Source organism: Ambystoma mexicanum, chromosome 5q (assembly GCF_040938575.1).
Source record: "Ambystoma mexicanum isolate Mex_15411 chromosome 5q, UKY_AmexF1_1, whole genome shotgun sequence".
Taxonomy (NCBI): Eukaryota; Metazoa; Chordata; class Amphibia; order Caudata; family Ambystomatidae; genus Ambystoma; species Ambystoma mexicanum.
In genome coordinates, this window is record NC_090933.1 from 1,221,213,588 (window position 1) to 1,221,236,089 (window position 22,502).

Sequence of the window (22,502 nt, forward strand, 5' to 3'; positions counted from 1 at the left end):
TCACATCATCCTGGGTGCCCCATGCCACCTATGCTCTTATCCACACTTGCCTCCCTCTCACATCATCCTGGGTGCCCCATGCCACCTATGCTCTTATCCACACGTCCCTCCCTCTCACATCATCCTGGGTGCCCCATGCCACCTATGGCAGTATCCACACTTCCCTCCCTCTCACATCATCCTGGGTGCCCATGCCACCTATACTCTTATACACACTTCCCTCCCTCTCACATCATCCTGGGTGCCCCATGCCATCTATACTCTTATCCACACTTCCCTCCCTCTCACATCATCCTGGGTGCCCCATGCCACCTATACTCTTATCCACACTTCCCTCCCTCTCACATCATCCTGGGTGCCCCATGCCACCTATGCTCTTATCCACACTTTCCTCCCTCTCACATCATCCTGGGTGCCCCATGCCACCCATGCTCTTATCCACACTTTCCTCCCTCTCACATCATCCTGGGTGCCCCATGCCACCCATGGCCGTATCCACACTTTCCTCCCTCTCACATCATCCTGGGTGCTCCATGCCACCTATGCTCTTATCCACACTTCCCTCCCTCTCACATCATCCTGGGTGCCACATGCCACCTATGCTCTTATCCACACTTTCCTCCCTCTCACATTATCCTGGGTGCCCCATACCAGCTCTGATCTTCTACCCACTTTCCACCCTCTCACATAATTCTGTGTGCCCCATCCCATCTCTGCTCTTGTACCCACTTCCCACCCTCTCACATTCTGAGTGCCCCAACCCAGCTCTGATCTTCTACCCACTTTCCACCCTCTCACATAATTCTGTGTGCCCCATCCCATCTCTGCTCTTGTACCCACTTCCCACCCTCTCACATTCTGAGTGCCCCAACCCAGCTCTGATCTTCTACCCACTTTCCACCCTCTCACATAATTCTGTGTGCCCCATCCCATCTCTGCTCTTGTACCCACTTCCCACCCTCTCACATTCTGAGTGCCCCAACCCAGCTCTGATCTTCTACCCACTTCCCACCCTCTCACATCATTCTGAGTGCCTCATCCCACCTCCGATTGTGTACCTACTTCCCATCCTCTCACATCATCATTCTGAGTGCCCATCCCACCTCTGATTTTGTACCCACTTCCCACCCTCTCACATCATTCTGAGTGCCCCATCCCAGCTCTGATCATATACCCACTTCCCACCCTCTCACATCATTCTGAGTGCCCCATCCCAGCTCTGATCATATACCCACTCCCCACATCATTCTGAGTGCCCCAACCCACCTCTGATCGTGTACCCACTTCCCACCCTCTCACATCATTCTGAGTGCCCCATCCCACCTCTGATCGTGTACCCACTTCCCACCCTCTCACATCATTCTGAGTGCCCATCCCAGCTCTGATCATATACCCACTTTCCACCCTCTCATATCATTCTGAGTGCCCCATCCCAGCTCTGATCATATACCCACTTTCCATCCTCTCATATCATTCTGTGTGCCCCAACCCAGCTCTGATCGTGTACCCACTTCCCACCCTCTCACATCATTCTGAGTGCCCCAACCCACCTCTGATCGTGTACCCACTTCCCACCCTCTCACATCATTCTGAGTGCCCCATCCCATCTCTGATCGTGTACCCACTTCCCACCCTCTCACATCATTCTGAGTGCCCCAACCCAGCTCTGATCGTGTACCCACTTCCCACCCTCTCACATCATTCTGAGTGCCCCAACCCAGCTCTGATCGTGTACCCACTTCCCACCCTCTCACATCATTCTGAGTGCCCCATCCCATCTCTGATCTTGTACCCACTTCCCACCTTCTCACATCATTCTGAGTGCCACATCCCATCTCTGATCATATACCCACTCCCCACATCATTCTGAGGGTCCCACCCACCTCTGCTCTTGTGCCCCATCCACTCTCTTTCCGAGTGCCAGATTCTACTCTCACCCTTTGCCATTTCCCGAATGCCCCTCGCCAGTGAAAGCCTCATCGCTCCACTGATGCGAGTTATCGCTCAGCATCACCCTGGACTCTGACCCTATTTCCCAGGTTCCCTCATCTATTAACCCCTTCATTCTCTGGCGTCACTAAAGACCCCGAACGCACCAGATCATAATAGGTCTTCCTCGCTCTCTGCCAAGCGTATACCACCCTGAATGCCCCCATCCTTTTTTTCTGGCCTGGGGTCATCTTCCACTGTGTTACCCACTCTTCGCCCCCTAATGCCACATCCACCCAGTGCTATATACCCCTACCCTTTCTGCACACCTCTCAACACCTTGAAGGCTCCACCTCTAGCCTGTCCCTGTGCCACCTTGCACCAACAGTGTCCTTATTTAGCCTCTTCGCGCTGCCACCCTGGCTGCTCGGATTCCCGAGTGCCCCTTCTGTCTGCCCCCTGCCTTTCCCGTATCTCCCTCCTCAATGCCCGCCGCATCACGAGGCCTCCCATGCCCCTTGCAATCCACATCACTCTCTATGGCCCATCGCTTCTCCAGTTCGGCCCCCCTGCATCCCAGGCAGCCTGACATCACACAGCCCACCCTCCGTGCCCCCTCTTCCTCTCTTCTCCTGCCTGTCCTCTCCCTTGCCAACCTCGCCCTCCACCCGTGCCACCTTTGAATTTTGAGCTCCCCGCGTTACCCCTGTCCTGATCTCGCCATCATCCCCCCATCCACTCGCCCACCTCCCCATCCCGCAGCCCCCCGCAGCCCGCGCATTGTTGCACACACAGAGACCCAGAAATCATAATATTAATTCTCGTCTCCTCCCCCCAGCCCTCGCCAGTGCGCTCCCCCGTGACGTGCTGCGCCCCCCTCCCTCACACACAGCCTGGGAACCACTCCGCCATGGCGCCCCCTCCTCTGCCCAGCGCCCCGCTCGCCCCCTCCCCACTGTGTTGATATTTTTTTGTTGCTGTTGTTGAAAGAGATTTGGTGTCGATTGCTCTTATGCTCACGATGTAAACTGATTTTTTTCCCCCTCACCCCTGTCTGCGGTTCTCCCCCCCACCCCACCCATCGTGGCCGCCACACTCCCTCCCCCCTCCACCGCCTCCCTCCACATCCAGGTCTGCCCAGCTCGGCGCCTGGTCCTTCCGAGGCTGCCGGACGGTGCCCGTCGACTCCTCCCGCACGAGATGCCTGTGTGACCGGCTCTCCACCTTCGCCATCCTCGCCCAGATCAGCACAGACATGGTAAGTGGCTCACCAAAAACAAAGCGAAACACGTTTAAAACCTGTGCCGGGCGGTAACATTGCAGAGGGTCTGTGCTGTGTAACCAAGGCACGGCTGCATCACCCATGCCGCCACCCATCGCAGGGAGGGGGGGGGGGCGGGTGCCGGGAGGGGGTTGCCGGGATCAGGGGGGTTGAGCGTAAAGGAGACTTTTGGAGAAAATGCAGGTCGCCACTGAATGCATGGCCGCCTCCAGTCAAGCATAACCTGCCCCCCCTCCTTCATTTCAAAGGCTGCTTCTTAATTGCTTTGAATGCTGTTTTTTTTGGGCCATGACCCTGTGGTGGGTGGTATATGGTCTGGGGAGAGGGGTCGGGGATGGGGTGGGGGGGGGGGGGTTGCTTTCTACCCGTACAGGTATGCTCAGCTAGCAGGTCTGCATGTTTAAAAAAATATTGCATGCGGTTATAATTGACACGAGAGAGGCTATTTGCACGTTATTCGCCGTATAAGTCGCCCATGCATGTCACGTTTGTGGCAAAACATGTTTCCGAAACGGCGCGGTTCTGCCGCTGTCCTATGTATGTTTTCCCCTCGCAAGGCCTTCCTCTGCACTGAACATGTCACAGCTTGTTAAGTAGAACACGGCGCATTTTGCGTGGACTAAATCTCAGCTGTATGTGTTTCGAGGGGCGTGCAATGAGCCCACAGGTTTCGCAGTGAACGGCGCGCACCGGACTTGCATGCAGGCGTTACGGCGCGTGCATGGCTGGGCCCCCGCAATTATTTGCTAATTATACACTGGCACGGTGAGAACCCCTTAAATACAGGGGGAAACGAGCCTTTTTCGAGATGAAGGTTGGTTATTATTAGACACAGGCGCGTATGTGGTCCACCGGTTGCCATGGAAACAACATCTGCACTGGAGTGGCTTAAAGATGCAGACCAGTGCTCTGCATAGGCCGGATGCGGGCCTGGCCGATCTTTGCTGGGCATCTTGCCTCGTAGTGGTAATGTCTGTCTAGGTGATGGCTTCTTATGCGGGGCCCATGTTCCTCCTTACGGGTGGTCATTTCTCGTTCACTCCCAGGATGCACTTAGAAAGGTCGGATGGGCAGTGTAGGTCAAACGGGCACAAGCAGTGGCAACCAAGGCCTTTGTGGACAGGTGAATAATTGCATGGGCTGTGTTCGATCAAGTGCTTTTGTTTAAAATCCATATTGCACCTGCCATCTAAAACCAGAGCTCTGAAGTTTTCCATTGCCATGCGTGAGAAGGCCATCACGTTGCAGTTTTTGCTTGGAACTCTGGTACTCGTAGTTTTCCTAAATTTCAAATGAAAAAGAAAAAACTACAAGTCCCAGCATCCAAAGCTTGAAAACAGCAGAGTTTGGCCTTCTCACGCATGGCCACAAAATGCGTCAGAGCTCTGTCTAAAACAGGCCTCACCACTGTCTTATGTTAATATCCAGTGACCTGAATGTTGCAATGCATAGTACGTTGTTGTTGTTGTTGTTGTTATTATATATATTGTTTTATTGAGCACGGACCTAGCTTTGAGAAGCAATGGATCGCTTTACAGAGGTGTACACCAATACAGATACATAACGGAGCCCTTTCAGAAGTAACCGCAGAACAGATGTGCAGCAGGGGTAGGATGCTGAGGGACACAGAGGATGAGTACAGCTGGACAGGGTGGCAGGGAGAAGAGTGGCGGATGGCATCTAGCAAGTCAGGTGGCACAGGGAGCGACGTGATGTCTAGGTGTTAAGGAGGAGAGATTCCTTGAAGAGGTGGCTCTTGAGTTATTTTCGGAATTGTAGGAGCGTGGGGGCGAGTCTGATGCTGACGGGGAGGTGGTTGCATAGTCTTGTAGCGTAGGCAGAGAAGGCTCTTTTTTGGGACCTTTCCTTTTTGCAGCAGTGGATTTCAAGTCTGCACACTTCCTGGCTTCTGGTGGTGCGCTGTCTGCCAGAGATGCTGAATTTCTCTGCAAGGTAGCTGGTGACTTAAGGGTGACTGCCTTATAGATGATGCAACAAGACTTGAAGGTGATTTGTGCGTGCAGTGTGAGCCAGTGAAGGTCGATGGGGGCCAAAGTGATATGGTCGTATCTGTGCAGACCCTTGATGAGGCATGCAGACGCATGTAGGACACTTCTCAGGGGCACAAAGGAGACAGGAGGCCTTCGAGTAGGACATTGCCTTCAGTCAGTTGCAATAGGACCAGTGCTTGAACGGTGGATCTAAAGCTGTCTGGAGGGAGGAAGGGCTTGACTTTCCACAGGAGGGAGAGCTGATACCAAACTGTCTCAAGTTTTCTTGAAGGAGAGGTGTTTGTCGATGTAGAACCCAAGGGACTTGGCGCAGAGGTTAGGTCGGGTGTGAAGCCCTCAAGGTTCATGGTTGATAGCAAGGTCTGTATGTCTGGGTGTTCGGTGTTGTTGGTGAGGAAAACAAATTCTGTCTTGGAGGAGTTGAGCTTCAAGTATGGACTGGGCAACTGAGAATGGATCAGCGAGAGGCAGGTTTTGAGCCTTTGAATGTCCTTGATGGATTCGATCTTGAAATATAGCTTTGTGCCGTCAGTGTTTTGGTGGATATGGATGTTCGATGTGGCTAGGAGGGCTCCTAGCGGCTCCATATGTACATTGAAGATCACTGGGGAGAGGATGGGGTCCCTGCAGGGCTCCACAGCTGATGGATAGCATTGGCGATCTAGAGGAGCCGATCTGAACAAACTTCTGGTGGTTGGCGAGGTAGGACTTGAAGCAGCGTATGACAATGTCGCTGATCCCCATGCACTGATGTAAGGTGTCCATGAGTGCCTGGTGGTCTACTGTGTCGAAAGTGGCCAAGAGGTCGAGTAGAACTAGGAGGCAGGGGTGGCCATCGTCAAGGATGTTGAGAGCGTCATTGACCACCTGTATGATTGCCAGCTCTGTGCTGCATCTGTGTCTGAACCCGGATTGGTAGGTTTGGAGGAGATTGTTGGTTTCGATGTGTTGCTGCAGTTGCACATCTACCACTTTCTCAATGATCTTACCTAGGAAGATAGTATGGGTGATAGGGTGATAGCTACTTTGGTTGTCAGGATCCAGAGCGGGTATCTTTAGCAGAGGGTGGATTTGTCCTGTCTTTAGGGTTGATGAGAAGGTGCCTTGATTTAGGGAACTGTTGATGACCTCCAGGTAGGGAAGGAGAGCTTCTGAGAGGGGGATCTTGAGGATGGATGCTAGGAGGATGTCCTCTGTATACAATGTGGCTTTGAGGTTGGTCAGGGTTTCTACCAGGTCCTCTGTAGAATGTGTTTTGAATGTTGTCAGGGTGTGGAGATTTCACGAGCAGGGATGTTAGGTGGGTCTGTGGATGCAGAACTGGGGTCTATGTGCTGGATGGCGAATCTTGCTGATTTTGTCGATGAAGAAGGTGTTGATGGAGGTGGATTTTTCAATGGACTGTGGTATGGCAGGGTCAATAGTGGGTTGACACAGTGCTTGACCAATTTGAAGAAGGCTCTGCTTTTGTTGTCAGCTTCTGATATGGTGTTCTGATAGTAGGGGGCCTCGGATGTGTTGATTAGTTGTCAGCGTGTTGCTTGGAGTTCTTTGAGGAGCACCAGGTCGGATGTGGTCCTGCAACGGTGCCAGGTTTTCTCTTGTTTCCTGATAACACTTTTGCTGAGGTTGAGTTCTTGCGTGTACCAGGGTACTGACGGTATCGGTATGCAGGTGCGCTGTTTTAGAGGCATGTGTCGATTGATGGAGGCTGAGACGGTGGCAATGAGTGCTTCCAGTAGCGAGTTGCAGTTTAGTTGGGGGTGTTCAGTCGATTTGAGTTGAAGGTTGGCAAGGTCTTCCCTGAGGGCTTCCATCGGGAAGTTCTTGAAGGAACCAAAGGTTTGTCTGATGTGTTTTTGCTGTGAGTGCTTGACTGGGGTGGTGTGCAGGATGTTGAAAGGCACAGCCAGGGGGTCAGACCAGTTGAGCAGGAGAGGAGATCTGTAGTGGTGTAAAGGCAGTGAAGTCATCATTAGGTCAAGGATATTACCTTTCTTGTGCGCTGGCCATTTTGTGTGCTGTGTGAGGCTGAGAGTATCAAGAAGGCAGAGAAAAGTTTCCTTCTTCTGTTTGGTGGCCTTTTTGCCTGGGAGGTTGAAGTCGCCGATCAGGATGCTATTGGCGTGCGGGAGGGACATGGTGTTGACCAGCTCAGTGAAGTCTCAGATGAAGGCAGTGTTGGGTTTTGGTGGTCTATAGATGAGATGTAAAGTGATTGTGTCCATTGGGGAGAGCTGGAAGTGTCAGGAGAGGACTTTGAAGCAGCCAATATTGTCGATGTCAAGTCTGGTGCAGGGTCAAGAGGTCTTGTGGATGACTGCGAGCCCTTCACCTGTCTTGTTCGGATGGTCTCTGTTTTTGATGCTGTAGATGTCGTGGACAAGGATGTCTAGGATGTGGTTGGAGGTGGGTCTCTGACAGGTCTTGGTGATGAGAATGTAGTGATGAGGTTGGCGATGTCTGCTGCATTGCCGATAATTGAGCAGAAGTTAGCGACCATCAACTTCTGTGTTGTGGACGGTGAGGGGATGTTGATGGGCTTGAGGCTGATGTAGGTGGGGTTGCTGTATTGCGGAGTCCATACCTTAGTGGAGGAGCAATGACGTTGGTGTTGCCTGGGGATGGTGGAGATGATCTGTGGTGGCAGAGGTAGAAAAAACATGTCAGCGCATGCTTACCTGTTCTCTGAGCAGGTGTTCGGTCCCTGGGTTCTCTTGGTCCAACGAGGTCCAAACAGGAATTGCCCTTTTCTTCATCTGTCTTTTGCCTGGGCGAGAGATGCCTTTGACCTAAGAGTTAAGAGCAGAAAGGAAGAGGCAGGGCTAAGACTGTGGGTGGGGCTTAGGCCATGTGACCGAGATCAACTTGACCCTGCTCACCAACTGCAAAGAAACAGAGACTGGAGGGCAGCTTAAGTAGGGAAAAGCAGCCTTGTGACTAAATGTAATCACATATCATGTCTTGTACTGGTCAACAAGCCCTGTTCCATTTAAAAGGGGCTGTTACATTTGTGTTTTTATCGGTGTATTGTGAGTCTTGTGGTCCTGGATTTCACCATGGTAAATCTAGGACTGTAGATTATAAAGACAATTCAGGACAGGGTTCATATTTGCCGAATGGAATGGGGCAAGTTAGAATTGTGGATATGTAATAACATGGTTAAGCTTTTAAAAATAAAATAATTTAATAATTTCCTTTCTGAACAGTGGAGTGGACATGGTAAATTGGGGCGACAGTTTGTTATTGTGTGTTATTTATTGGTCAATTGCATAGCACCCATTGCTGTGACGTTGTGGCGCCACACTATATTATTTTATTTAATGTTACTGGGTCTTACTGTAGCACAGCTTCTGCCGTTTGCATGGCTTCTTGGCGCTTTGGTCCCAGCAATGAATACGGTAGCGTTGCCGGAGCCGAGTAGAAGTTGCTCTTTAGTTGGTTGTGTGAGGCAGGCTGAGAGTTACCGTTGCCAGTTGCGGGTCGGTGGGGGGCCATGTCTATGGAGTGTATTTGGTGTTCACCATATGTCATGGAGGGAGGTGATTGGCACATTTAAATTAAATGCGCTAATGGGATTATTGTAGCACAAGGGAGACGGCACTTGGAATGTATCTGGTTATGGACAATACAGGTTTGGACTATTACATAGGCCGTTGTAGGTTTCCATTCCCTGTATCACTTTATTGCCCTACATCCTAAAGCGGCCATCACACTTCCGACCAAGATTGAAGGTTTTATTTGTGGCACTTTGGGCATATGTACGGCACATTAAAGGCCCAAATCCCTCCTGTGCCTTTACTTGCAGCCGTTATTGATTTTGACATTCTTTCAGTGTTTTTATTTTTCAAAACATTTGTTTATTTGTCATATTTTCTCAAGTGAAACTCAATTCAAGCTAAAGTGCCGTCTTAATGTTTTAGTCTTATTTTCTATGTGCCTGAATTTTTTGGTATTGTGAAAGGAGCCCTTTTGTGAGGTGTACTGCCTTTCCTGGTACAGGGTGGGTTCTGTATATGCATGTATTCCTCGTTCATGCACTATAAAAATCTTGATAAATTAAATTTCATTTTATGTTAGTAGTATGTCACAGTGTGCCAGTCACAACCGTGTTGGTCTACAACACCGCAGCTTTTCTGGAATGTGTGGCTGTGTTTTCTGACTAGAGTCTAAGCAGTCACTGACAATGTAAATACTGAATGAGTATGAGTGAGTATATATATTTTGAGCACTGTTGCTAACTGAGTCAACATACAGTGTTTCTTGAATTGTGAAGTGCTGTTAGAATGTTTAGAAGTGCCGTTTCACAATGTATTTTTCCTTTCCTTCTGAGGAGCAGATAGTTTTCATCAGCCGATGTGAGCTGTGGGCATATTCCAGAGTCTGTTTCCCTGAACAGAGAAATGCTGCCCATTTTCTGGAGTTCAGGCATGCTCTAGGGATCTCGCATATATCATTTTAGCAGAATAAGGGGAGCATCCTGAAACACAGTGTCTAATTTCATTGTTGGACCATTTTCTGTAATGCATTGGCGGGTAAGTGTGAATGTCTGAAAGGCGACTCTGACGATCATGTGCGGCCAGTGATAGACCCTTAGGGGGGCGTCAGAGTCCCACTATTTTCTCCCTGCGGACCACCTGGCAGTGACATAGTCAAGTTGGTAGTTTATTCTAGTGAAAAGTGCCCCTGCTACCTTTTTTTTCATACTGCAGCGGGCAACTTTGCTGGTGTTCTCTAACCAAAATTAACACATTGATTATATATTGATTATGCAGTGTCTTATAACCGCCCTCCCACGTGCAATGATCTTAGAAACACTTTAAAATATAGCACTTTAAAATATAAAAAAAGTTTGAGAAAGCCAAGAGATTTGGCTTTTCAAAAGGCACTTCTATATTTGTATTTGTATTTATTATATTTATAGAGCACTCCTTGCCCTGGGGCATCTTGGCACGTGTTTAACAGCAAGCAGTGTCTTATAACCGCCCTCCCACGTGCAATGATCTTAGAAACACTTTAAAATATAGCACTTTAAAATATAAAAAAAGTTTGAGAAAGCCAAGAGATTTGGCTTTTCAAAAGGCACTTCTATATTTGTATTTGCATTTATTTTATTTATAGAGCACTCCTTGCCCTGGGGCATCTGGGCACATGTTTAACAGCAAGCAATGTTACATAGCATTTACAGTGATTTTACAAAGGTCACAATATTTACAAGGTTAGAAGATTAATTCTTACACAACATATAAAGTATATACAGATGTTACATAGTGAGGTCAGTCAACGCGCAGTATTGAATAAGGCAGTGCAGTGAGACAAAAAAAGCAGAGAGAAGAGCCAGAGGTATCTAGGGCAAGATTCCTGTCCAGAGATTAGTCTTGTGGGCGTCCAGTGAGGTCAGATGCAAGGAGCCAACGTTTAATGTTGATCTTGAATGAGTGGAAGGAGGGTTCTGATCTAAGGGAGGCAGGAAGCGTGTTCCACAGCTTGGCTGCCAAGACCGGGAAGCTTGATCCACCTATATTTACTGTGTTCGTATATTACAATTTGTACATGCTTTTTGCAGGCGGAAAAGGTTGGTCTAAATCACTCTAAACTGACACACACATAGACAAGTATCTGCTAAATGGCTGCAATTAATCAATTTTCAGATGTCTGACAGTTGATTTGCAGATAGAAATGGATGATTTGCAGATAGAAATTGAAGCTTTGCATCACTTTAATGTGACAAGAACTTGGATAACACATCAAATTGTCACTGATGACTGAGCCGTGCAGTATGTATCCCTCCCCAAATGTGAGGGAAAAGTGCGACGTCCACATCTATGCTATTATGATTAGTTTCTCATGCAGGTCTTCAGCGCCACCTCTGTACACCATACGTAAATATTGAATTACTACTAAATACGAGAACCCCTTTCAGGCATGGTAAACCATCTCAAGCGCTAGATAAAGCATAGGCCACACGATCTAGACGCTGCATGTAAGAACCAGTGAGTAAAGGTCCCCTGATTTTATACAGAACTGGTTGATATAGACCACTGGCTGGAAATGTATTTCATGGACTCTCAAATTTGGCAGACCAGCGGAACTAAGATATAGGTTCATAAAGAAACTTGCCCAAGATCACTCACTTTGATCAAGTGAAGAAGCCACTTTGATGAAGTGAAGAAGCCAGGATAAGACGTCATGTCTCGTGGTTCCGCCATCATACTATATATCTCCTGCGTCCCTTGTAGTTACTTTGTATAATGTGTGTTTTCATGGCTCATTGCAAGCCGCATGTCTAGTGGCCCGGCTTGGCTTTCATAACATGGATAATTCCTCAAATTACACATGGATTTGCCTGACAGTACCAGTTTTGTAGATCTCAAAGATCAAAGCTCCTGATTCCCTTGGATCTTCCTCTTGCATCAACCTTCCACCATATATGAACATGCACTTCAGTGCTGGGCGGAGGGTCGACAGCTACTGCCTAGCCACTTATAGCCCCCTAGACAGTGGAACTTTCACTTTCCAGAGGCCTGACTAGCCCTCTGGGGTGGGCTAACCTATTTACTAAGCTGCTTAATAAGGTCAACTATCCTGTTTCTAAGCCAGCCCAACGAAGAGAGTGACTGGCAGATAAAGGGATTGGCCCAGGATCACCTATTTTATCAAATGCGGGAAAAAGGGATTGGAACGCAGATCTCCTAGTTCCAGAGAAAGCGGTTGAGAGATGACATTTTCTATGAGTATTTACATAGCACACACAACAAACAGGTTTTGGTCTAAGCATTTGATTAGGCGGTAATACCATTCTTTGCACAGCCCCATGGCCAGGGAGTAGATTTCTGTACTGTTTCTTTTATTTTTTAACTGTGGGCTTATAGGACCTTATTTCTAATGTATCCTTCCCCAATTGTCTAATAGGGTGATCCTGGTCAAATCCAGGGTTCGAAATTACCAGGAACTGGGAGCTATTTAGCTCCTGCTTGTAGACTAGAAAAGCCTGGTTGGTGCAATCTAACAGTAATTGGGGGCTGCTTGTGACTTCACAGGTCAATTAGCACTATACAAACATACCTACCTGATATGCACTCTGTTGGGAATGTGTATATAGGAGCATTTGTATCTCCTTAGAAGGCATTTAAAATAAATGTGGTCATTTAAAATATACGAAAGATTATAGAGTGCATCACATGTGTAAATTAGATTTTCAGCACCCTATGTACAACTATGTCCTAGTTCCTCATCTCCAAAGGTATCTTCTGCTTACTGGGCAAGGCCTGACGCCTAGGAGCTGCTTTGAACTCCTGCCCAAACCTTATTTCAAGCACTGCAAACCAGAATATCTCCCATTTTCTCTTTTTATTTCCCTGCCACAATCAGAAGTGGTTACTTCCAGGCTAACTGAACCAGTATAAAAAACAACATAAGCCAACCCAGATAACACTTCTAAGCAATAAGGAGCACGAAGTGGTCTTCGACCAGTACTCAGTGATGGCCACCTGCTCCAAGAAACATACCAGTGCTCTAATCCGGATCCATGCAGGCCGGTGTCACTGAAGCCCCGATTCCCGAGCCCAGTTTTGGCGCTGCAGGAAAACATATTCTCCTCCAAGCCTCCCCTTCCTGCCTTCGGCCAATGTGGGGGATGCCACTTTAATAGCCTTTCTCTCTCCCCTTTCCTCCTCTCCCTACACCCTGTGCAGTGTTCCATGGGGGATAGCCACACAAACCCAGGTCGCCGGTCCCTCCCTCTTTCTCCACCCATAAAACATACACACACACACACACACCACACACATATGCATGCATACACACACACACACACACACACGCACACACACACACCGCTACCGCCATTCCCCCTCCTTACTTCACAGTCAGCCGCCATCACAGGTCCCCAGGTTGCCGGTCCTTCCTCCTCATCTCCACCCATGAAACATACACACACACACACACCACACACATATGCATGCACACACACACACACACACACAGGTGCACACCCACACACCCTACCGCCATTCCCTCTCTTTACTTCACAGTCGGCCACCATTCATTCCACTTAAGCCGGCCACTTCCTGGCCTCATGCCAGTAGGCCTCCAGCGGCAATTAGACGCACTACACAAATATGTGTTGGAAAACGGACCAACCATCAACACACTAAAATCGAGGATATTGTTCTTTGCAACAGCAAAGAGACACATCCCAAGGAAATTAAATATCTGGCACCTTATGGGAACTAAAATGCCTGAGGTAAAATCACTCACATACTTAGGAGTATGTCTCAATATAAATAAAAGAGACAGCCCGAGACTGGACCTTTTGCGATCAAAGGCACAAAAATGTGCAAGTCGAGGAAGGCTGCTGATGAAGAGATTCTGCAGCTTTTCATTGACCTCGCTGATCACATACTACCGGAAGAAGGATTTGCCGATTTTGACCTACGGAGCTGAAACATCGTTCACATTTGAGGCAAGTGCTCCATCTACCAAAGATTACCCCTATCCAGGCCATTCGAATGGAACTGGGCCTGATGGCCATGAAGACGGGTAGTGACCTGGAAGACACTCTTGCTGTACAGAAAGTATATTGATGACACCAAGACAGGGGGGTTTTGCGGTTTTAAGGGATGCACTTGGAAAAGATAACGACGCAACCTTGTCAGAATGGAAAAGGATCTGTAAAGCAATTTTGTTTGACTTCGATGAATCTGACGAAGCACTGTGTGAAAATCCAGACAAAGTAAAAAAAAAAAAAAACGGTACACTCAAGATTAGATTGCAACTCAAGAAGAACGCCAACCTAAGAAACTGTATGGGAAACCATTCCAAGAAGCACGAAAGTTGAACACCCTACCAAAATACCTGGTCTTATTTCCTAACTGGGATTACAGGGACCAATTCCTGAGATTCAGATTGAATCTATTCCAGACGAGAGAGATACTGAGTCGAAGAAGTAACAGCAGATGTGGGGCAGTGTGTAGACTATGCAAAAAAAGTCGACTCTATGGAATCATCAAAGCACTTGGTACAATTCTGTCCCGCTATGAAAGGCACAAGAATAGACTTGATGATGGAGATCACAAAGAAATATGGCTCCAGGTGAATGGATGAGTGGTGGCACAAACTTTAAGGGGCGAATTACATTCTGCTCACTTTGGCGTTGGTGAAATTAATATGGACAGCTTTTGCTAAAATCCGAGAACTACAGTGGGATCTGAAGTGGTGCTTTCTGCTATAACAAATAGAGTTGGGCTGGAATGAATGGAAACTGTTTTAATGAAACAAATGGCAAAAAGGTTTTCATTAATGTAGAACCATAAGAAGCCAATACATACATAAATAAATAAATAAATAACATGCGCAGTAAGCAAGTTCGTTGTTCGCGACAGGCAGCCATTCAGTGGAGGCAGCCTGTTGGGGAAATGTTTATGACGAAAGTGGAACGAACGTAAGCCCCGCCATGCTTTTCACATGGGCACCCTGTGAAAGCCTAAATCGTGGCTTGCATCTACACATGTGTATAGCCGTGACAGCTTGGCAATCAGTGGTGCCCCTCCTAGCACTCTGACCCAAATGAAGTACCTTGATTGACAGCTGTCGCTGATCTGTTACTCTGCCCCCAAGGACCTTCTACGGTCAGTTCTGACTTTTCACAGCTCCATCCGATTAGGAAAATGCTTATCCCGTCTCCAGCGTGACTCTGTTTCCCACGCATTCGGGCCCTGAGATTAGGCTTTCCACCCAGTGTGCAATATGGCTGATGACAAAGGATTGGCTTCAAAGGAATTTGCCTGCTTCCTGGCAAAGCGGGAGAATAATAATCACTGCCAGGCGGGCTGCACTGCCATAGAGTCAGATCGGCCAGGCCAGACAGTCATATCGCTGGCCCGGAAGCGTCCTGCAGCGAAAATACTGGGCGGGAAATTGGAACACACACGACGTGTTGGGTACACAAGTACTTTTTGAATGAGAGCACAAACCACATTTCCATTCGTGATGTGTGGCCCAGTGTCATTTCGTTTTTAGATTTCTTTGCAAACTTGTGGTTCCAAAAGGCTTCCACGCAGGGGTAGAAACTGCGGAAAGTGTCGTGTCTTTCAGCTGTTATGCACTGGTGGCAAAATACATATGCGCCTGCAATCGGGCTGGGGCAATGCTTGATCACTCACACGCATCCACACTCACATTTTGGAAGGGGAGTGAGCAAACATATGGATGGTGAGTAGGGGTGGGTGAAAGAAACGCTGGCGAAATGGAATTGGCAAAATTTGTCAACAATTATGTTCTGCCGGCTTAGTGGTGTTCTACCTTTTCTGCCACATCTTTTGGTGTGGACATTTCGTTTTTTTTGTTTTGTGAAAAATGCACAACCCCTGAAATAAAACAAATTAAAAAAAAATCTAAATTGTGAAAAAATTTCATTTTGGCCAAGAAAATGCCACACGCCACCAATTCTGCTCCACAGCTGAAGCAGTCAGTTTTACTGCAGGATGAAATGGAGCCATGTCACCCACCACTAGCGGTGAGGGGAAGCACCAGGAGGCTATCGTATGTGTTGTGTGGTGGGGCGTGGAGGATGCACTTCCCTGCTAACTCCCTTCTTCACCCCCTGCAATGCTGGTTAATGGCGACAGCAAAGGGGATGAGAATGGTGCACAGAGGCTGGGTTTACACAACATGCAATTGTAGATGAGCAACTATAAACCACAGATACCACTTTTACGTCACGCTGCTAGTGACAACCTCAAGCGATGCTCCCATTGGCGTTCAAATGTCACTCATCTACAATTCTACATATCTGCACTAACTTCCCACTTAACTCAGAAAATATCCATAAATCCTCAAACAACTGGACTAAAGCAAGAGTCTTCACCTTAGCCTGGGATAAAATTGCTTCCGATGCGTGCATGAAGCCCTCGACATGACCCTAATATCTGAGACATCATCCATAGAGCAGTCCATGTCTCTTCTCCAGACATGCTGCGGGCTGGTTACAGATCACAGCGGGATACTGAACACATCTTCCTTCTAATATTCACGTCAGTCCTCAGCAACACCGGCAGCCATGCTTGGCTCAACCTGTCTCCCGCTCCACCGCCAGCAGCTCAATCGACACCCTCATTACACCCAACACCACCCGACAACCCTCAAGCGACCCAACAATTCCAGATTCAGGTCTTTGCCCTCTTGTGTCCCCTCCACTGGAAGGGTCTACCCCTGGCATGAATGTGAGTGCATCACTGCACACCTTCAAATCCGCCTCTAAAGAACCACCTGCTCCTATTTAAAGACCCCACACACTCAGCAACACTGGCCTTTTCAGCTTTAGGAACCCCTCGAGGTCCCCATGGGAAAAGCTGTGAAGTTGGACATTGTCTGACTCACCTCGTCCTATTGGAAGACTGTGAACAGTGCACCACAATGTGCAACACTGGCAATATACAGCTCTATGAACCCCTCTAGGGTCCTGCAGGTAAGAATGTGGTAATGGTAATTGTCTGACTCACCTTCTCCTACTTCACCACAGGCAATTGCAGCTTTGTAATTGCCCCAAGGTTCCTACGGGTAAGGCTGTGGTGTTGGACATTGCCTCACTTCTGCCTATTTCAAGATCCCGTCAAGTGCACCATGCTCACAGCACTGGCAATGGGAGCCTCATGATGCCCTATATATATCCTTATGCGGTAAGGCTGGTCTTGGCATTTGTCTGTCTGTTCTTCTTCTATTCTATTGGAAGATCATGTACAGTACACCACGCTCTGCAACACCAGCAATGGCAGCCTTATGAACCCCTCTAGGTTCCTACGGGTAAGGCTGTTGTGTTGGTCATTGTCTGCCTCACCTTCTCCTGTTTGAAGATTACTTACAGTACATCATGCACTGCAACACTGGCAATGGCGGCCTTACGATCCACTCTAGAACCCTTTCGGTAGGAAAGTGGTGATGTTTGTCTGACACCTACTTTTTTCTTGATGGTGCTGCACAGTTGATCTGCAGCACTGACAATGGGAGCCTTATTCCGCCCTTTATATATATGCCTATGGCGTAAGGCTGGTCTTGGAATTTGTCTGTTTCATCTTCTCCGATTGGAATATCCTGTTCAGTACACCACGCTCTGCAACACCGGCAATGGCAGCCTTATGAACCCCTCCAGGTTCCTATGGGTAAGGCTGCTGTGTTGGCCATTGCCTCACTTCTGCCTATTTCAAGATCCTGTCAAGTGCACCATGCTCACAGTACTGGCTATGGGAGCCTTATGATGCCCTATATATATATATATCCCTATGGCGTAAGGCTGGTCTAGTCATTTGTCTGTCTCATCTTCTCCTTTTGGAAGATCCTGTACAGTACACCACGCTCTGCAACACCGGCAATGGCAGACCTATGAACCCCGATAGGTTCCTACGGGTAAGGTAGTTGTGTTGGCCATTGTATGCCTCACCTTCTCCTATTAGAATGTGGGAAATTGCAGCTATTTAATTGCCCGAAGGTTCCTACGGATAAGGCTGTGGTGTTGGACATTGCCTCACTTCTGCCTATTTCAAGATCCCGTCATGTGCACCATGCTCACAGCACTGGCAATGGGAGCCTTATGATGCCCTTTATATATCCTTATGCGGTAAGGCTGGTCTTGGCATTTGTCTGTCTCATCTTCTCCTGTTGGAAGATCCTGTACAGTACACCACTCTCTGCAACACCGGAAATGGCAGACCTATGAACCCCGATAGGTTCCTACGGGTAAGGCTGTTGTGTTGGTCATTGTCTGCCTCACCTTCTCCTATTAGAATGTGGGCAATTGCAGCTATTTAATTGCCCGAAGGTTCCTACGGATAAGGCTGTGGTGTTGGACATTGCCTCACTTCTGCCTATTTCAAGATCCCGTCAAGTGCACCATGCTCACAGCACTGGCAATGGGAGCCTCATGATGCCCTATATATATCCTTATGCGGTAAGGCTGGTCTTGGCATTTGTCTGTCTGTTCTTCTTCTATTGGAAGATCATGTACAGTACACCACGCTCTGCAACACCAGCAATGGCAGCCTTATGAACCCCTCTAGGTTCCTACGGGTAAGGTTGTTGTGTTGGTCATTGTCTGCCTCACCTTCTCCTGTTTGAAGATTACTTACAGTACATCATGCACTGCAACACTGGCAATGGCGGCCTTACGATCCACTCTAGAACCCTTTCGGTAGGAAAGTGGTGATGTTTGTCTGACACCTACTTTTTTCTTGATGGTGCTGCACAGTTGATCTGCAGCACTGACAATGGGAGCCTTATTCCGCCCTTTATATATATGCCTATGGCGTAAGGCTGGTCTTGGCATTTGTCTGTTTCATCTTCTCCGATTGGAATATCCTGTTCAGTACACCACGCTCTGCAACACCGGCAATGGCAGCCTTATGAACCCCTCCAGGTTCCTATGGGTAAGGCTGCTGTGTTGGACATTGCCTCACTTCTGCCTATTTCAAGATCCCGTCAAGTGCACCATGCTCACAGTACTGGCTATGGGAGCCTTATGATGCCCTATATATATATATCCCTATGGCGTAAGGCTGGTCTTGTCATTTGTCTGTCTCATCTTCTCCTTTTGGAAGATCCTGTACAGTACACCACGCTCTGCAACACCGGCAATGGCAGACCTATGAACCCCGATAGGTTCCTATGGGTAAGGTAGTTGTGTTGGTCATTGTCTGCCTCACCTTCTCCTATTAGAATGTGGGAAATTGCAGCTATTTAATTGCCCCAAGGTTCCTACGGGTAAGGCTGTGGTGTTGGACATTGCCTCACTTCTGCCTATTTCAAGATCCCGTCATGTGCACCATGCTCACAGCACTGGCAATGGGAGCCTTATAATGCCCTTTATATATCCTTATGCGGTAAGGCTGGTCTTGGTATTTGTCTGTCTCATCTTCTCTTGTTGGAAGATCCTGTACAGTACACCACTCTCTGCAACACCGGAAATGGCAGACCTATGAACCCCTCTAGGTTCCTACGGGTAAGGCTGTTGTGTTGGTCATTGTCTGCCTCACCTTCTCCTGTTTGAAGATTACTTACAGTACATCATGCACTGCAACACTGGCAATGGCGGCCTTACGATCCACTCTAGAACCCTTTCGGTAGGAAAGTGGTGATGTTTGTCTGACACCTACTTTTTTCTTGATGGTGCTGCACAGTTGATCTGCAGCACTGACAATGGGAGCCTTATTCCGCCCTTTATATATATGCCTATGGCGTAAGGCTGGTCTTGGAATTTGTCTGTTTCATCTTCTCCGATTGGAATATCCTGTTCAGTACACCACGCTCTGCAACACCGGCAATGGCAGCCTTATGAACCCCTCCAGGTTCCTATGGGTAAGGCTGCTGTGTTGGACATTGCCTCACAGCTGCCTATTTCAAGATCCTGTCAAGTGCACCATGCTCACAGTACTGGCTATGGGAGCCTTATGATGCCCTATATATATATATATCCCTATGGCGTAAGGCTGGTCTTGTCATTTGTCTGTCTCATCTTCTCCTTTTGGAAGATCCTGTACAGTACACCACGCTCTGCAACACCGGCAATGGCAGACCTATGAACCCCGATAGGTTCCTACGGGTAAGGTAGTTGTGTTGGCCATTGTCTGCCTCACCTTCTCCTATTAGAATGTGGGAAATTGCAGCTATTTAATTGCCCGAAGGTTCCTACGGATAAGGCTGTGGTGTTGGACATTGCCTCACTTCTGCCTATTTCAAGATCCCGTCATGTGCACCATGCTCACAGCACTGGCAATGGGAGCCTTATGATGCCCTTTATATATCCTTATGCGGTAAGGCTGGTCTTGGCATTTGTCTGTCTCATCTTCTCCTGTTGGAAGATCCTGTACAGTACACCACTCTCTGCAACACCGGAAATGGCAGACCTATGAACCCCGATAGGTTCCTACGGGTAAGGCTGTTGTGTTGGTCATTGTCTGCCTCACCTTCTCCTATTAGAATGTGGGCAATTGCAGCTATTTAATTGCCCGAAGGTTCCTACGGATAAGGCTGTGGTGTTGGACATTGCCTCACTTCTGCCTATTTCAAGATCCCGTCAAGTGCACCATGCTCACAGCACTGGCAATGGGAGCCTCATGATGCCCTATATATATCCTTATGCGGTAAGGCTGGTCTTGGCATTTGTCTGTCTGTTCTTCTTCTATTGGAAGATCATGTACAGTACACCACGCTCTGCAACACCAGCAATGGCAGCCTTATGAACCCCTCTAGGTTCCTACGGGTAAGGCTGTTGTGTTGGTCATTGTCTGCCTCACCTTCTCCTGTTTGAAGATTACTTACAGTACATCATGCACTGCAACACTGGCAATGGCGGCCTTACGATCCACTCTAGAACCCTTTCGGTAGGAAAGTGGTGATGTTTGTCTGACACCTACTTTTTTCTTGATGGTGCTGCACAGTTGATCTGCAGCACTGACAATGGGAGCCTTATTCCGCCCTTTATATATATGCCTATGGCGTAAGGCTGGTCTTGGCATTTGTCTGTTTCATCTTCTCCGATTGGAATATCCTGTTCAGTACACCACGCTCTGCAACACCGGCAATGGCAGCCTTATGAACCCCTCCAGGTTCCTATGGGTAAGGCTGCTGTGTTGGACATTGCCTCACTTCTGCCTATTTCAAGATCCCGTCAAGTGCACCATGCTCACAGTACTGGCTATGGGAGCCTTATGATGCCCTATATATATATATCCCTATGGCGTAAGGCTGGTCTTGTCATTTGTCTGTCTCATCTTCTCCTTTTGGAAGATCCTGTACAGTACACCACGCTCTGCAACACCGGCAATGGCAGACCTATGAACCCCGATAGGTTCCTATGGGTAAGGTAGTTGTGTTGGTCATTGTCTGCCTCACCTTCTCCTATTAGAATGTGGGAAATTGCAGCTATTTAATTGCCCCAAGGTTCCTACGGGTAAGGCTGTGGTGTTGGACATTGCCTCACTTCTGCCTATTTCAAGATCCCGTCATGTGCACCATGCTCACAGCACTGGCAATGGGAGCCTTATGATGCCCTTTATATATCCTTATGCGGTAAGGCTGGTCTTGGTATTTGTCTGTCTCATCTTCTCCTGTTGGAAGATCCTGTACAGTACACCACTCTCTGCAACACCGGAAATGGCAGACCTATGAACCCCGATAGGTTCCTACGGGTAAGGCTGTTGTGTTGGTCATTGTCTGCCTCACCTTCTCCTATTAGAATGTGGGCAATTGCAGCTATTTAATTGCCCCAAGGTTCCTACGGATAAGGCTGTGGTGTTGGACATTGCCTCACTTCTGCCTATTTCAAGATCCCGTCAAGTGCACCATGCTCACAGCACTGGCAATGGGAGCCTCATGATGCCCTATATATATCCTTATGCGGTAAGGCTGGTCTTGGCATTTGTCTGTCTGTTCTTCTTCTATTGGAAGATCATGTACAGTACACCACGCTCTGCAACACCGGCAATGGCAGAAATATGAACCCCAATAGGTTCCTACGGGTAAGGCTGTTGTGTTGGTCATTGTCTGCCTCACTTTCTCCTGTTTGAAGATTACATAAAGTACACCATGAACTGCAATACTGGCCATGGCGGCCTTACGATACGTTCTAGAGCCCTATGGGTTAGACAGTGGTCTTGGCCATCATCTCATTCGCATCCTACCATGCCTCACATCCCTACTACAAACATTGTACATGTTTGCCACAATCACTACACTAGCTCACATACTCATTGCTTGATGTATGCATGGCATTTCTGGTGCACAATATTTCAAATGAAATAAACGTACATACATTTATAACTCTTAAGTGCTGCATACCCGCAAACATGCAACTTCAAGACATCAAGGCCAGCTGATTGTTGAAGCAAAATATGTGAATGCAAAGTGGTATCTTAAAATGTTAGCAGTTCTTCCCTCATCCGCCTCGAACTCCCTCAGGGTCAGTCGCTTCTCCAAGCAATGAGTTGGTGGCAGATCTCTTTCTTCTGCTGGGGCCTCCCTCTGGAACTGCCTCCCTACCTCCCTGAAACTCGAGGAGAACCATCTCTGGTTCCGGAAGCACCTCAAAACCTTCCTCTTTGCTTCTGCTTTCTCTCCGGCTCTCCCCTGCTGAACTCCTGACTGAAACTGAAACTGCACTGGTCACCTGGCCACCCTCTGATCCCGGGCCCAGGTCCCCTCCCCTGCCAGTTGCACACCTGCACTACCCCCCTGGCAATCACTGCACTTGTGGACTGTATTCTGTATCCCTACAATCCTCTACTAGCATT

The 22,502-nt window shown here is 48.2% G+C and overlaps 1 protein-coding gene across 13 annotated transcripts in view; it reads left to right on the forward strand.

Annotated features, from left to right (window-relative positions):
* ADGRB1 (adhesion G protein-coupled receptor B1) overlaps positions 1–22,502 on the forward strand; it is a 698,686-nt gene that overhangs the window by 500,876 nt on the left and 175,308 nt on the right. For all 13 annotated transcript variants that reach the window (XM_069621727.1, XM_069621731.1, XM_069621729.1 and 10 more), the window contains one exon: positions 3,061–3,187. In XM_069621727.1, the coding sequence (XP_069477828.1) occupies positions 3,061–3,187 (127 nt within the window). The remainder of the gene's footprint in view (positions 1–3,060; positions 3,188–22,502) is intronic.